This window comes from Myxocyprinus asiaticus, chromosome 3 (genome assembly GCF_019703515.2).
Source record: "Myxocyprinus asiaticus isolate MX2 ecotype Aquarium Trade chromosome 3, UBuf_Myxa_2, whole genome shotgun sequence".
In the NCBI taxonomy this organism is placed as follows: domain Eukaryota; kingdom Metazoa; phylum Chordata; class Actinopteri; order Cypriniformes; family Catostomidae; genus Myxocyprinus; species Myxocyprinus asiaticus.
This window is the reverse complement of record NC_059346.1, coordinates 1,118,182-1,135,000: the sequence shown is the minus strand read 5'-3', so window position 1 is coordinate 1,135,000 and position 16,819 is coordinate 1,118,182. Positions and strand designations below refer to the sequence as shown.

General features: G+C 36.8%; 1 protein-coding gene across 2 annotated transcripts in view; it reads left to right on the top strand.

Moving 5' to 3' along the window:
* The window catches only part of mbd2 (methyl-CpG binding domain protein 2), a 48,814-nt gene extending 33,777 nt beyond the window's left edge, over positions 1 to 15,037 (top strand). The window contains exons 6-7 of one of the 2 annotated variants that reach the window (XM_051668055.1): positions 174 to 300; positions 14,553 to 15,037. In XM_051668055.1, the coding sequence (XP_051524015.1) occupies positions 174 to 288 (115 nt within the window). In that variant the 3' untranslated portion in view covers positions 289 to 300; positions 14,553 to 15,037. The remainder of the gene's footprint in view (positions 1 to 173; positions 301 to 14,552) is intronic. The other variant, XM_051668063.1, reaches the window with a different exon arrangement.
* The last annotated feature ends 1,782 nt before the right edge of the window (positions 15,038 to 16,819 follow it).

The following is a 16,819-nucleotide window of genomic DNA, read 5'->3' as shown; positions in this document are numbered from 1 at the left end:
GTTAAAAGAGGTGATAGACAGGGTGGGATTTGATTGACAGGTCGTTGGGGGAGGTGACACAGTGAGACAGACATCAGGTGAGGAGATAAAGAGAGGTCACAGATGATGAAGAACGCTGTTCGACAGCAGCAGCGGCTGTCTCAACGCTTTCTCTCTTTCGTGGTGTTCCTCAGGGAGCAGGAGCTGAAGGTCCATCAAGCCCGTCGCAGTCTGGAAGAAGCTCTGATGGCCGACAGTCTGGCTCGAGCTGCTGAATCCACCAGAGACACGGAGGGTCGAGCGGCATAAAGATCACTGCAGGTGAGACAGTGAAGACGTTCACAAAGAACAGAAGATCATCAGACATTATTCTTACAAAACATCAATATCAAGTGATCAGTCAGATACGTATGTTCTTCATAAATATATTTACAGCTTCATGGACAAACATTTTAATCGGAGACCAATGACTAATCGCTCTTTCATATTCTATCTATCAGACTTAAGTTTGTCAAGGAGACACAGATGGGCCTCAACACTTTACACACAAATCACAATGATGCTAATAATCATCAATGGGTCATTGACACTGAAATGGTTGTCCAAGGTGAAAAATACGTGTATAATTTTTTGGAAAACATTTAAAGCATTTTCTGCATAAAAAATTAAATAAAATAATGAGACTTAGAAAATGTTAAGTGTTGGAACCATAAAATGTGTTAACATAGGCCTACTTTCCTTGCTAAAGTTTTCAAACATGATTTTATTGTATTTTTTTGTTTTTTTTTTGTTTACAAATTTTATGAAATATACACAGTCTATTGGCTTTTTTTAAGTCCGTACTTTATATATATATATCAAACAAATATCATGATATTTTGAATCATGTATTTCTATTTTTTTTTTCTTAGGGTACCTGAACAAAATGTGCCTTTTCATAAAAATAATATTAATTATTTTAAAATAAATAAATATAAATAAATGTTAAATATTTAATAATTTATTATTAAATACTATTTTTAAATATGAGTTTTTAAAAACAAATTCACTGCCTATTTTTATTATTCACTGCCAACATTTATTTTTTCAAAAATGTCAATGGTTTTAATTACTTTTAATTGTTTTGGTTTTTTTCTAATTTTATTTCACAAAATAAAAAAATGTCTCTGTTTTTAGTCTTTCCCATTTATTTCCTATATACTTTTCACTTTTTTTTTTTTTTTTGCCTTTTTAGAAAAATAATATAAAATATTGTAAAATAAATACATATAAATAAATGTTAAATATTGAATAAATTATTATTAAATAATAGTTTTTTAAAATATGAGTATTTAAAAAAAATATGCTTATTGTTTAATAGTAATAATAATAATAAAAATAATAATAGAATATAATTCTAACCTACTTATGCCAAAAAAATTTTTTTCAAGTATATCAGTGGTTTTAATGAGACTTTTATTTATGTTTTTTAGTGCTGTCAGTCAATTACATTTTTAATTGTGATTTAATCACATAATTTTTCATATTTAATAGCGATTAATCACAGATTTTGAAAGTGCTGAAATTTTACTAATATTTAATATTTATTTTCCTGTCAAAATGCACTTATTTACCAAACAATATGTAGTAATATAATGCTTTATTAACATTTTCCTAACAATGCCTTCCACAGTATAAAGATAGAAATGCACTAAAATATCACCAATTCAAGTAACATTAAACGTTTCCCAAAGTCTAAGAGACAGTTTGACTAATTGAAAGAACTATGAGTAATGAGTATTCATTACAATGGGCATTAAATCTCTTAAACTCTCATCGTCCACATTATTAATCTGCACATTAATCTGTGGCTATCCGCTTTCCTACAGCAATCATGAAGCTGGGTTCATGATTCACATCAGGGCGGCAACACCAGTGTCAAGTGTCGCTTTGAACTCCACATGAAAAGCGCTTGCAGAAAAAAGTCTCATTCTGCATTTTCGTGATAGTTAGATAGCAGAGGCTGCAAAGTACTTGATTTATCCCATCTGGTCTTGTTTTGTACAACAGATAGCGTTTTGTGTATTGACCAATCAACATCCATAACTGTCCATTTTATACATGACTTTTTAACTATTTACGTGTCAACCTCGCTATATGTTTCCCATCATGCTGTTCTGTACTGCCGTTGAACACTAGTGTGGTTTAGCATTATGCGTTTCACCAATAACATTACTAACATGTGTTAATGAAAACATACAGCTCAAAGCGCTCGTGTCTCAGATGAGGATTTTCTCTCTGGAGGGTCGTGTGATTGTGATGAAAGCTCACTGTGATGATGAAATCATGCTTGAGAGGGTCTCGTTGCCTCAGAGGTCACGCTGCCATCAAATATTCATGAGCTCATTAAGACTGAAGCTACTTCCTGTGCACTCTCCTCTTCCTCATTGTCATCTTCCTCTCATTCATTTTTTAAAGGAAATTAATAGTTCATATCGCATCGTTTCACAAAACCGTCAGTAAGTTGCCATTCTGAAGGTTTGACCGTACTGTATCCGTTTGATTTGAAAAACGTTTGATTTCTTATGAATACTGATGTGTTGAGCATTGAGGGATGAACGCACACTGACAGAAACATTCTTTCTAGAATAATCAGTTCAGCTGTTTTGCATTCAATGGCTCAGTGGTTTCTTCTCCCTGAGCGACAAAAATATTAAAAATATCAGACGGACCAGCAAGTGAAATTAGCACAGAGGTTTTATTTCCAACAGCACCAAACAAAATATAGTTTTCATTGTGACATCTTGATTTCAGTTTGTCACCAATGATATCAAACACACAGCATACAAATGATGTAGCGTGTTAAAACGGCAATCGCCTGTCACTTTAAAAAAATATATTTTTTGTGTTTTTTGAATATTTTTTTTGTCTTATTTTCTGTTAAAAATATCTCAAACATCCTTAAAACAAGAATAAATTACTTGAGAGGTAGAATGGCATTAGATATTAAGTCTTGTTTTCAGAGAAATCTAACCAAATTTGGTGTGGTTTATGCTTAAAACAAGAACAAAATATTTGTCAATGGGGAATGAAAAATAAACATCATATATAGATAGTTTCCTTTATCTGAGCAGCACAAGAGTGGTGACTTTTCCTCCACTTACCATCTGAACACAACAAAACATTTGGACTTGATTCGATCAGTCTAAGTGGTCGTAAAAAAGTTACACCTTTACTGTTCATGGTCAAAACTGACCGACCATAGGAAATGAATGGGAAAGACTAAAAACAGAGCAATTCTTTTTAATTTTGTCAAAAAAAATATATAAATCTGTCACAATTCAGAACACACACACACACACACACACATAAATGAGAGAGGAAGACTATAACACACCCACAATACAGCACACACACACACACACACACACACAGAAATGAGAGAGGAAGACTATAACACACCCACAATACAGCACACACACAGAGAAATAAATGGGTGAGACTAGCACAGTCACAAGGCAGAATGCAGAACACTGCACACATATTCACACACACACACACATGCACACACACACACACACAGAAATGAGAGAGGAAGACTATAACACACCCACAATACAGCACACACACAGAGAAATAAATGGGTGAGACTAGCACAGTCACAAGGCAGAATGCAGAACACTGCACACATATTCACACACACACACACAGTCACACATACACACAAACTCACACACATACACACACACACACTCTCACACAAACAGATTCACACATAGACACACTCAGACTCACACACAAACTCACTTACAAACACACACACACACTCACACAGACACACACATACTTGCACACAGACATACACACTCTCACACAAACAGACACACTCACTTACACTCACACACACACTGACATTCACTTACACATACACTCACATTCACACACATACAAACACATTCACACACACACACACACTCTCACACACATACTCACACACAGACATACACACACACACTCTCACACAAACAGACACCCTCACTTACACTCACACACGCAAACACATGCACACACACACAGACACACACTCACTCACACAAACACACACACTGACTCACACAAACAGATGCACACAGACACACACTCACACAGACACACACACATACTCGCACTCTCACACTCACACTCACACACATACTCACACACACACTCTCACACAAACACACACATACTCTCACACAGACATACACACACACTCACACAAACAGACACACTCACACTCACACACATGCAAACACATGCACACACACACACACACACTCACTCACACAAACACACACACACAAACAAACACACACTCACTCACACACACATACTCGCACGCACGCACACACACACACACACACAGACAATAGTTTGATAATGTCTAATATATATATATATATATCCAAATGCATAAGTTGTAATAAACTTTAGAATTACTACACAGACATAAAACACTGCCGCCATCTACTGGCTATTATTGTCATAACGTGATTTTGAAATCATGTTATTTTTCTTTTTTCACCAGATGGCAGTAATCTGGCCCTAATACATGACACATTTTCATATTTTCTTCGTTTCAACTAGATGTTCAGTTAAACTTGCTTATTTATATATGCAAATGAATGGTGAAATCGAGAAATGTACATGTAAATAAGATCTAAAAAACATAAAATCCCATAATTTTATTGTTTTTACTTCAGGATAGAAGGAATGTTGTAATAATTAAAAAAACAAACAAACAAAAAACAGTTACACCTGTACTGTTTCTGGTCAAGAATGACAGCTAACAGTAAAGTACATTTACATGTATTCATTTAGCAGACACTTTTATCCAAAACAGCTTACAAATGAGGAGAACAATAGAAGTGATTCATCCAACAAAAGGGGCAACAATATAATAAGTGCTGTAATACAAGTCTCACATATCTTAGAGCAGGTATGCATTAGTATGAATGGGTTAGTTGTTCACAGAAAAGAAACTATTTTTTGAAAGAGGCTAAAGACACAGCCGCTCGAGTGGAATTAGGCAGGTCATTCCACCAGCGGGGAACAGTCAGAGTAAAGGTCCGGGACAGTGATTTTGTGCCTTTATGAGATGGCACAATGAGGTGCCATTCACCTGCAGAACACAAGCTTCTGGAGGGCACATAAGTCTGAAGTAGTGGGTTTAGATAGTGGGGTGCGGAGCTAGTGGTTATTCTGTAAGCAAGCATCAATGCCTTGAACTTAACATGAGCAACAATTGGCAGCCAGTGCAATTTGATGAAGAGAGGTGTGACGTGCACTCTCTTGGGCTCGATGAAGACCACTCTCACTGCCGCATTCTGGACCATTGCAGAGGTTTGTCAGTACATGCAGGAAGGCCTGCCAGAAGAACATTGCAATATTCCAGCATGGATAGTACAAGAGCTTGGATGAGGAGTTGTTTAGCATGCTCCGATAGGAAGAGCCTGATCTTCCTAATGTTGTACAAGGCAAATCTGCACGATCGGGCAGTCCTTGCGATGTGGTCTGTGAAGTACAACTGATCGTCAAACACAACTCCAAGATTTATGGCTGTCCTGGATGGTGTAATCATTAAGGAGTCTAGCTGAATGGTGAAGTTGTGATGAATTGCTGGGCTCACTGGAAGCACGAGCAGCTCTGTCTTAGCAAGGCTGAGTTGGAGGTGGTGATCTTTCATCCAACACGAAATGTCTGCTAGGCAGGCTGAGATCCGGGCCGCTACCGTCGGATCATCAGGCTGGAATGAGAGGTAGAGTTGTGTGTCATCAGCATAGCAGTGATAGGAAAAGCCATGTGCCTGCATGACGGATCCTAGTAATGACATGTATATGGAGAAGAGGAGTGGTCCAAGCACTGAACCCTGAGGCACCCCGGTAGCTAGTTTGTGAGACTTAGACACATCTCCCTTCCAAGACCTACCTGTGAGATAAGACTTGAACCAGTGGAGTGAGGTTCCTGTGATGCCCTTTGTCGTGAGGGTTGACAGGAGAATCTGGTGGTTTACTGTGTCGAAAGCAGCAGACAGATCCAGCAGGATGAGTACGGATTATTTGGATGATGCTCTTGCCAGTCTCAGAGCTTCAGTAACTGACAGCAGGACGGTCTCTGTAGAGTGCCCGCTTATGAAGCCAGGCTGGTTGCTGTGTAGCAGGTTGTTCTGTGTAAGAAAAGATGAGACTTGTATGAACACGACTCGTTTAAGTGTTTTAGCGATTAATGAGAGTAGAGATACTGGTCTGTAGTTTTCTAAAAGTGCATGGTTTTGGGTGGGTTTCTTAAGCAGTGGGGTTACCTGAGCCTGCTTAAATGCGGTGGGAAAGATTCCAGTGAGATGAGATGTATTAATGATGTGAGTGAGAGCAGGTAAGATTGAAAGAGAGGTGGCTTGAAGGAAGTGGGAGGGGATAGGATCAAGAGGGCAGGTAGTAGGATGGATGGAAAGGAGAGGTTTGGAGACTTCCGCTTCCGAGAGGGGAGAGAAAGAAGGAAGAGTGAGTGTGATGTTAATGTGTGTTTGTGGGTTTGTGGTGTGGAGAATTGACCGCTGATGGTTGGTAATTTATCTATTTATTTAAAATGTGGCAAAGTCATCAGCTGTTAGAGATGATGTGGGAGGGAGAGGAGGTGGGCAAAGAAGAGAGGAAAAGTTTTGAAAAGTGTGCGAATATCAGAAGAATTGTTAATTTTGTTGTGATAGTATGTTTTATTTGCAGTGGAGATGTTAGCAGAGAAGGATGAGAGGAGTGACTGATACATACTTAGGTCAGCAAGATCTTTCGATTTGCACCATTTCCTCTCCGCTGCTCTGAGTTTAGAGCGATGTTCACAGAGTACATTGGATAGCCAGGGGGAGGAGGGTGTAGCGCGGGCTGTAGCGGCCCTTCTTGATCAGAATGGGAGGGTTAAGTGGTATTTTATTCTAGTTCCAATTGGATATTACTGATTTTATCAGTTCTAAAATAGACTTTTTTTCATTAGGCCTATATTTGCAATTTGAGATTGTTTTAGTTAAAATGTTGGTAAATCTGTGATTGACAGTGATTTCTATTAGACTTTGTCTCTGTTGTTGTTTATTTTTTTTTTTTATTAATCATGAAGACCAAATAAATGAATTTATATACACTTAAAAATAAATTATATGCCAGACTAACTTAATAAAAGAGTGCAGTAATGTGGTAACATCTCAGTGATCTGGTTTAATTCAAGTCAAACTATTGTTTAATTTGATAAATCAACCTGAATACATCATATTACACCACCTACAGTCATTTTAAGTGTCACATGAGGAAGAAATAGCTCTTTATGTTAACAACTACATATTTTCAATTTAGCAAATTGTTTGGTTTTGTAAGTGTGCCAAGAAAGGTGAAGTACCCATGGTTTATATTAAAGGGATAGTTCACCCCAAAATGGTTAACTTACGCTCATGTTGTTTCAGATCTCTATGCTGATATTTCTTGTGACATTGATATTGTTTTTGGTGAACTGTCCCTTTAACCACTGAGGCTCTATTAGTAGTATATTGCTGGAGAAACTGCTAGTGTATTTTGGGTTTTCAGGAAGAATTCTTCTGTCTCAGTAAGTCAGTGGCATCTGCCTATTTGTGCGCTTCACACAGACAAAACCTTCACTATTAACCCTGTAAAGCCTATATGACAGGATTGTCAGAAAATTTGAATTAATTGACATTAAACTGTTTTTAGTATCATTAGAAAAACTATAAAACTTGCACATTTTTTTTGTGTGTCATATTTGATCCATTAGGCTTTAAAGGTCATTATCCTCCTGAGGTCCAGTAATTCATTTGTGTGTAGGACATTTGTTCCTGAAGTTTTTCTACAGTGGTAAATCTTGGGGTATTATCAGAGGTCTCTCTGGATTTTTCAGAGATATCAAATGTTTGAGAGTTTGACCATGACAACTTCCTCTTCTTGCTCTGTAAATATGGACTGAAATGTATCACAGTATCAAATACAATATGAGTAAAATATTCTTTTTTCAATAAACTATTTATCATATGTATTTTATGCACCAAACACTATTTTGACATTTAAAAAAGGGAAATTGTTTTTTCTCTGGGTCTCAGGATCTTATGGTAAGATGACATCATCATAGCTTGAAATGTAAAATAATGAGATCTTTATAATGACAGAGCAGACTGCATATATGAAAATACACAGACATATTAGTTCACATGTAATGGTGATTGAGAGATATTCCTCAAAAGTCTGTTGTATCATATTTAATACATGGATTTCAACATGCATTTTCAATAAAATAATATACAAAATTTTAACCAAGCACAAGTTGCTTATATTCAGTAAATACTCATTTTAAAATATCAGAAACAATATAATCATTACTGTCACTTTTACTTTATTAAAATAAGCTGTTATTTATCCCACCATAAATCACTTTACACACAACGTTGTGTATCATATTTGATACAGTAACCCTAACCCTATTTCATCCTAGTGATTTCATAAAATCCTTCATAACATAGTTGCACCATGAACCAAACCAATCAGCTCTGAGGTGTATCACAACATTGCAAACTTTGATTTGAAGTAAAGAAGCATTTGAAAATCAGACAAAAAGATGAAGATACAAGACTGTGTACTCTCATCTTTAATGAGGGAATGAACTACAATCCCATGAATCATTGTGAATGATGTAATAAAATTAATAACAATGGAAAACTATAAAACTATTGATATAAAGATGCTTATTACAAGTAAAGACATAATATATTTAAATGTTATTGCAAAATATTCAGATATACACAAGTATATTAGTAGTTTGAGAGTGTAGGGAGAGCGACTCAATTGCATCATTCACAGTGCATCATGGGAGTGGGCGGAGCTGCACATGATTTTTAAACATGATTGTTTTAAAGAAAGTTGAAATTATATAGACTGATGTCTTTAACTGTCTTTAAAGGTTTATAAGTTATGTTTTTTTCCTCCAGAACCAGACTATTGTTCTATTGTAGAGATGTTGGTGAATGTGATTTTATATTCCAACTTTCCAAATTCCAAGTCATGTTTTTGTTTTTCAGCTAATCAGTTCTGTATTGATAGGTAAATGTTCAGACCGAGAGATTTGTGGTTCATATCTGCTCTCAGCACATTTCAGCTTGCGACAGATGCAAACAGAGAATGAATTTGATTATTGGCGTGTACAAAAGACTGAAGCTCCAGTGGCAATTACACATGAATAGAGGCTGTTGTTTACTGTCTCACTCTCTCTCTCACACACACACACACACACACACACACTCACACACACACATGTTGGTTTAAGCTATCATTATGAGGACTCTCCATAGACATAATGATTTTTATACTGTATGAACTATAGATTCTATCCCCTAACCCTAACCCTACCCCTAAACCTAACCCTCACAAAAAACTTTCTGCATTTTTACATTTTCAATAAAACATCATTTAGTATGTTTTTTTTTAAGAGATTTAAATTATGGGGACATTAGAAATGTCCTCATAAACCACATTTATAGCATAATACCCTTGTAATTACCAGTTTATAACCAAAAAAAAGTCCTCATAAACCACTTAAACCTGCGCACACACACGCGTGCACACACTTACACAAGCACACATGCACACACGCACGCACATGCACGCACACACGCACACACTCACTCTCACACAAACACACACATACACGTACGCACACACACATACGTACGCATACACATACACACACGCACACACACGTACACTCACGCACTCTTTCACACACACTTACAAACACACACACTCACACACACTTACAAACACACACACACACAGTAGTGTTGATGCAGTACACTGAAAAGAAGAGAAAAAATCCATCGTCTTTGTCAGAGTTTTGGACTGGAGAAGATAAAACGATTATTTCACATAATTCCTCTGATATGAATGTTTTATCACTTAATTGCTGCAGAACCAACTCATGACCTTTGCTTAATTCGCTGACTTCTAATTAGAACATGTTTAGACACGCGTGTTAGACAATTCAAAGTCATATTAAATGTGAAGAGTGAAATAATAAATGAGCGTCTGTGTTTGACAGTCTTGGGAGTTTTAAAGAGTCTTTCTAAAATCTGGTCGAGAATGCCCAATTTTCCATCCAATCAATTCCTGCTGGATAAAATCAAGTCCCACCCCACATTTTGTTCTCGTTGAGTATCCTGTTTCGGTTGGAAATTGGTCACAATATGGATGTGAAATGCTGTTTGTTGCCCCTCAGCGTGTGTAATGTATGCTTGTGCTTTCAGGCAAACTCTTAAATTGTGGGGCAGTTTGTGTTAATTACCCCCTTTCTCTCAGCGTAAGTGAAAAGCAGCTGCTAATGAGGATGCAAATTACACGTGCCGCTCTGCCTTTTCATTTCTCTTTATTTTCTCAGTCTGTGATGTGCGCACATTACAACAGAGACTTAAAAGGGTAGAAATTTATGTTTCGTTTTGCTCTTTCTGTTGTATTTTCACACCCAAGCGACTGTGCAACGTGATTTTTGTTTCCGAATGTAATTAAAAACACTTTTATGATTTATTAGTTGCAATTGCACTCATAAATATAGGTTTGCCTTATGCATACACACAGAATCCATATGGAGACATACCGGCAAATAAGTGTTTTTAATAATTTATTTATGATTCAATTTGGCAGCGTTTCACAAAGAATGAATTCAAGCTCAAATGAACAGCATTCTGGAATAATGATTACCAGAGAAAACTTGTCACTCACGTGTACAGTATTGCACTTATACTCACTGTTTACATGGAGCAAACTCCACCCACAGGAATGACATCATCACCAGAAGTTTATCCATCTTAAACTTGTAGAAACTTAACAGCACAGATAACACATTTTTGGACGAAAGAATTAATTTAAGGGCTTTCACATAAATACAAACTTCACGTTTCTGCTTTGAAACCCTCTGGCACACTTTCCCCATAGACTTCCATTGTAAGTACATTACTGTGAATGTTTTTGCTTTTTACAAACTGAGGGAATTGACAGTATGTCATAGATGATGTACATAAGAGCTGTACTTGTTTGTTTGTTGTTAGCACCATGCCAGCTTCTACATTTAATGGCAAATTCCAGATTAAAATATAAAAGCTATGACTGTCGATAGATTAAAAATGTAAATTAATTATATTATATGTCAGTTAATTATTTAAATTAATCACAATTAATTGTATAAATAGTTTTTTTTGCTGAGAAAGGCCCCCAAATAAAGATAATTCAATATAACTAATTCTTTGAATTTAGTGCTGTCAGTCGATTTAAAACTTTTAATCGCGATTAATCACGATTAATCGCAGATTTTGAAAGTGCTGAAATTAAAAACCAAGTATACTTCTTTTCCTGTGAAAATGCATTTATTTCCATCTTAGGAAAGAAAACAAATAAATATGTAACAATAATAATGCTTTATTTTATTTTTTATTTTTTATTTTTTTTTCTCCCTTTTTCTGCCCAATGCGCTCTAAGTCCTCGTGGTGGCGTAGTGACTCTCCTCAATCCGGGTGGCGGAGGACGAATCTCAGTTGCCTCCGCGTCTGAGACCATCAATCCGCGCATCTTATCACGTGGCTTGTTGAGCGCGTTACCGCGGAGACGTAGCACGTGTGGAGGCTTCACGCTATTCTCCACGGCATCCACGCACAACTCACCACATGCCCCACCGAGAGCGAGAACCACATTAAAGCGACCACGAGGATGTTACCCCATGTGACTCTACCCTCCCTAGCAACCGGGCCGATTTGGTTGCTTAGGAGACCTGGCTGGAGTCACTCAGCACACCCTGGATTCAAACTCACGACTCCAGGGGTGATAGCCAGCGTCAATACTCGCTGAGCTTCCCAGACCCCCAATATAATGCTTTATTAACATCTTCCAAGCAAAGCCTTCCACGGTATTAAGATAGAAACGCACTAAAATAGCACCAATTAAAGTAACACTAAACGTTTCCCTAAGTGGGAGTTTGACTAATTGAAAGAACTTGTCCGCACATATGTTGAGTATTCATTGCAATGCACATTAAATCTCTTATCTTATGCATGGAAATCTAATAGTGTCATTGGGGGATTGAAATTCTAGAATCACCCCTGGATGTAACTACACTAATATATTTATAAGTATAATAAAACATATTGCTGTTAAGCACACGATAATATCCAAAGATTGAAAGTGACGCCTCCCTTATAAGACTGCCCTGAGCTCGTCTGCCGCTTGTGTCAGAAACGGACCCTAGAATGCGTTTTTGCGTACATACGTAGATTGACGTGCTGGGCTCTTGCACAACGACTGTATTTAACACTTCGGGAGTGAGAACGGGTTGGATATTTAAGATCCAACTCTGGACTGACTATAAAAATCACTGAACCTTGGGGATTCCTTTCTGTCATTTACTCACCTTCATGTCGTTCCAAACCCATATGTTGTTATTTATTTTTAAGCGGAACACAACACGTCCTGTGCAGCAGTTATTGATTAATGTTGATCTCTGAGGGGTTTTTAATGTCTGTCTCACACACACACACACACACACACACACACACATATTGTTCTCAGTGTTTGGGTTATTGTTCTGTCTGACTGCAGTGAGGCGCCTGAGCGTTTCATTATTTTATTTTATACTTTACAACAGTGATTCCCAAACAGAGCTTCACAAGAAAATATTTGCAAAGGGGCGAAGTTTGATTTTGGCTAATATTTACGCACCTAACGCTGATGATCAGGGCTTTTTTATAGATCTTGAAGAGATGTTGCAAGCCACTGGCACCCCTCATAATATAATATTGGGAGGAGACTTTAATATTTTGATGGATTCAGTCCTTGATCATAGTGAAGAAAAAGTGTGTAAACCCCCTAGAGCAACACTGACACTTCACAGGATGTGTAAAAACCTTGATCTTACGGATATTTGGAGACTTTTGAAACCCATCTGGTAGGGACTATAATTTTTTTTTCATCAGTCCATACGATTTATTCTAATCCTTCATTTCATCTGTTGTTCATTGCTCAATTGGAAATGTCTTAGTCTCAGATTACGCCCTGGTGAGTTTGGAGATGTTGCCACATACAGAGAAAAAGAAATCATATAGTTGGCACTTTAATGTATCCCTTTTGCAAAATCCTGATTTCCAACAAATGTTAAAGTCTGAAATCAATGTTTATATGGAGACCAACTGGTCCTCAGTATCCTCTGTGGGCGTGGCTTGGGAGGCACTTAAGGTGGTTCTTAGGGGTCGGATCATACAGTATGCCTCATTCATCAAATATCCAAAGCACGAGAACTTGTGGAGTTGGAAGAGAATATTAAAAGTGCAGAGGCAGAGCTGAAGTGCCGAATGCCATCTGATGGTCTCAGAGAATTGACCCGATTGAAATATAGATATAATACTATTTTGTCACAGAAAGTGGAGTCTTGGTTATTCAGGGCAAGACAGTCATACTTTGAGTCGGGTGACAAAGCAGGAAAACTTTTGGCTAGATATATAAAGCAGAGAGAGTCTTTTTCTACTATTCCCTCAGTGAAATCTGCTGGTGGTGAAATATTTACCTCCGCCATTGATATTAATAATGCTTTTAAAGAATTCTATCTTGATCTTTATAGTTCCACATCTTCGTCTACTGATGAAGATATTAGAAACTTTGTGGAACTATTAGAACTTCCTAAACTGATGACTGTGCCAAGAAATTCTCTTGATTCTGAGATAACCTTGGAGGAGCTTGGCGAGGTAATTAAGGCCTTGCCAACAGGCAAAGCTCCAGGGCCAGATGGATTTGCCGCAGAATTTTTTAGATCTTATGCTACAGAACTGGCTCCACTTTTGTTAGAAATTTATATGGAATCATTAAAGAATGGAAAGCTTCCACCAACCATGACACAAGCCCGGATCAGTCTGATTCTTAAAAAGGACAAAGATCCAAGCGAGTGTAAAAGTTACAGCCCAATTTCCCTGATCCAACTAGATGTAAAAATGTTGTCAAAAATTCTGGCTAACCAATTAAGAAAATTTTCTATTGTTAATAAACTATAAATTAAAGAGAATGTTAAATGGCTAAAATTACATATTTTATCCTCAGAATTTGCAAAAAGAAAAAAATCTATTAAATTGAGGTATCGTTATTGATATCAGTGATATAGGAATTGATATTGAAATCGTAAAGAAAATATGTTGTATTCCCCATCCCTCTGTGGAAATAAATTGGGTTGAGAACATTGTCTCTGGTTGACTTTTAAGAGTAAATTTAATATATTTATAATTTAAATATTTTCTGGTACACAAACTGAAGCTTTTCATGTGCCGAGTTTTGAAGATTATAGTTACAAATCTAGTTACGCCTCTGATTATTGCCATGTTTATATGAGATGGGTTGATGGGGTTTAGTTTTCTGAAAAGTATAGGGACAAATGTCTGCTTCATGAGATGTTTAAGCTCATCTCTGTTCAAAACCCAATGCTAAAAGCTTGATTTTGTTGTAAAGTACATTTTTATTGATCTAGGACGATCATTTGTCTTCCAGATTTCTCTGTGCCCTGGAGTCACGCACCCCCTCTGTGGACTTCCTGATGATGTTATCCGTCTGCGTCAACAGCAACTGATTTGAGAACCCATAACAAATAGCTTCAACCCAGGCCTTTTCAACTAGAGCACATATTTTCCTGTACATATCTATATATAATTGAGAACAATGCTTATTTTGTGTCAGAGAGATGTCATAAGAAATGAAATAAAGCTTTTTATACGGGCAAATACAGAGCAATACTTCAACCTCAATCAAATCAGGTCGCCGTTTGCTGGATTTGTATTGCAAAGTTGTATTTTTACTTTTGTTTGGTGTCGTTTGTTGTACGGGATGTGTTCTCTTCAGGGTTTGTAACAAATAATTAATGCATTTACAATGTATGAATGAAAACTGCTTATTTAAGAAAAGATTTTATACCTTGAGATAAAAATGTGTACATTTCTTGCATCATTCTACAGTAAATAAATGATTATATTCACAGATATGCTTGTGCGTGTGTGTGTGTATGTGTTGTTGTTGTTGTTTTTATCAGAATAAATAGGCATTTGTTTTGGAATATTCTTGAAAATGACAACTAATGCCAGTTATCCAATATCCCCAAGTTATTCGGTTCACTTCAGAGGCTTAATCAGTGAAAAATCATGAAACATCCATACTGAAAGCTTTTTTTATGTCTAGAATGTGTCAACCCGATCTCATGAAGAATCGCATATAATTTACGAGTTGGCTATTTTGTATGGTCTCGCCCGATGTTGTTCTCATAAACTCGTACGACTTCATCACATGCAAATTCCCGGATGTCTAATGCGGAAGCGCGAGTTCTGCGCACGAGGCGTTAAGGACATGCTTATTAATATTATACCCTAACCCAAACCCCTTATCTAAACCTAACCAATCAGTAGAGTGTGTAAACATGATAGGAAGCTGTTGTGTGTGACAGAAGCAAGTAAGTGTGGCGTATTAGATGGAAACGACGTCCAGCGACGTCATTGGCTGTAGTGAAAGTCGTAGGGATTCAAACGAGTGCAGTCGCACGATATCATACGAATTAGCCACATTTTGAAAAGTCGATTTCGCCGTTAGAGTGTGTTGAATGTGTTGTCTGCTGTGACATTATGACAGCAGTTTTTGGAACGTTAATAATAATAATAATAGTAATAATCATTTATTTTTATATAGTGCATTTAAAAGTAGCTTCTTAAGGCACTTTGCATAGAAAAAACAACAACAATATACAAAGCAAAAAAAGAGTACATAAACATGCATATCAAAACATTCAAGTAAAAGCTATCCTGAAAAAACGATGTTTTAAGACAAGATTTAAAAATACCAAAAGTCTGTGCATCTCTAATATCTGCTGGAAGCGAGTTCCACAGTTTTGGAGTAAAATACTTTTCTTATATCTCAGTTTAATATTCAAAGTCACTTTCAGTAAACCATTGTTAGTTTGACTTCCTGAAGAAGCCCGTTTGAAAACAGTATTTTTACATTTTCATTTGTTGACACTACTGGTGTAGAAATGACACACCGCTTTCTTTCTTGAGAAATGATTCGAAATTACAAAGCATGAAATGACACTGGAACTCATAATTACACATGCTTTTTAATGGTGTCATATCTGATTAATATTCTGACTGACTGAGGCTGATTTAAGAGGGAATGAATGAACAAATCACAGTTTGGTAATGAATCACATTTCATGCGCTTTAATACTCCTGCTTATTTACAAACGAGAGTGATTATATTCGGCTTCTTCCTGAGCAAACTGATTTGCATTACTGATGTGTTGTCAAAATGAAAGCTAGATTGATTGAAGCTTCCCTCTTCTCAAATAAACAGAACTAATATGAAAGAGTGAATAATCTTGTTGAACTCTGCTGATGATCAGTTCTTTAATCTCTATTTATCTCTTTTGGTTTGTGATGATTGATAACAACACTCGACCCTGAAAAATAATGTTTGAATGTTATTGCACTTATAGGGTCAGTGGGTATTTGGGGTTTAGCTCAGACCTCTGTGGATACATATGGGTCCATCCTTTGATGAAATATAAAAAAAAAACACTATATTAAAAGTTTACATGATACATCTGTGAGGTGAAGTAATTCTTGAAATATTTCTGGAACTAAAACTAAGATGTCCCGTTAACTTTTGTCAGCTTTAGATACACTCAATGGGCCTCATTCTGGAAGAGGTATTAGGGAGGTCAGCAGGGGGTGTCTGTTTGGGTCTTAATGCCCCACGGGGACACTATAGTGCAAAAA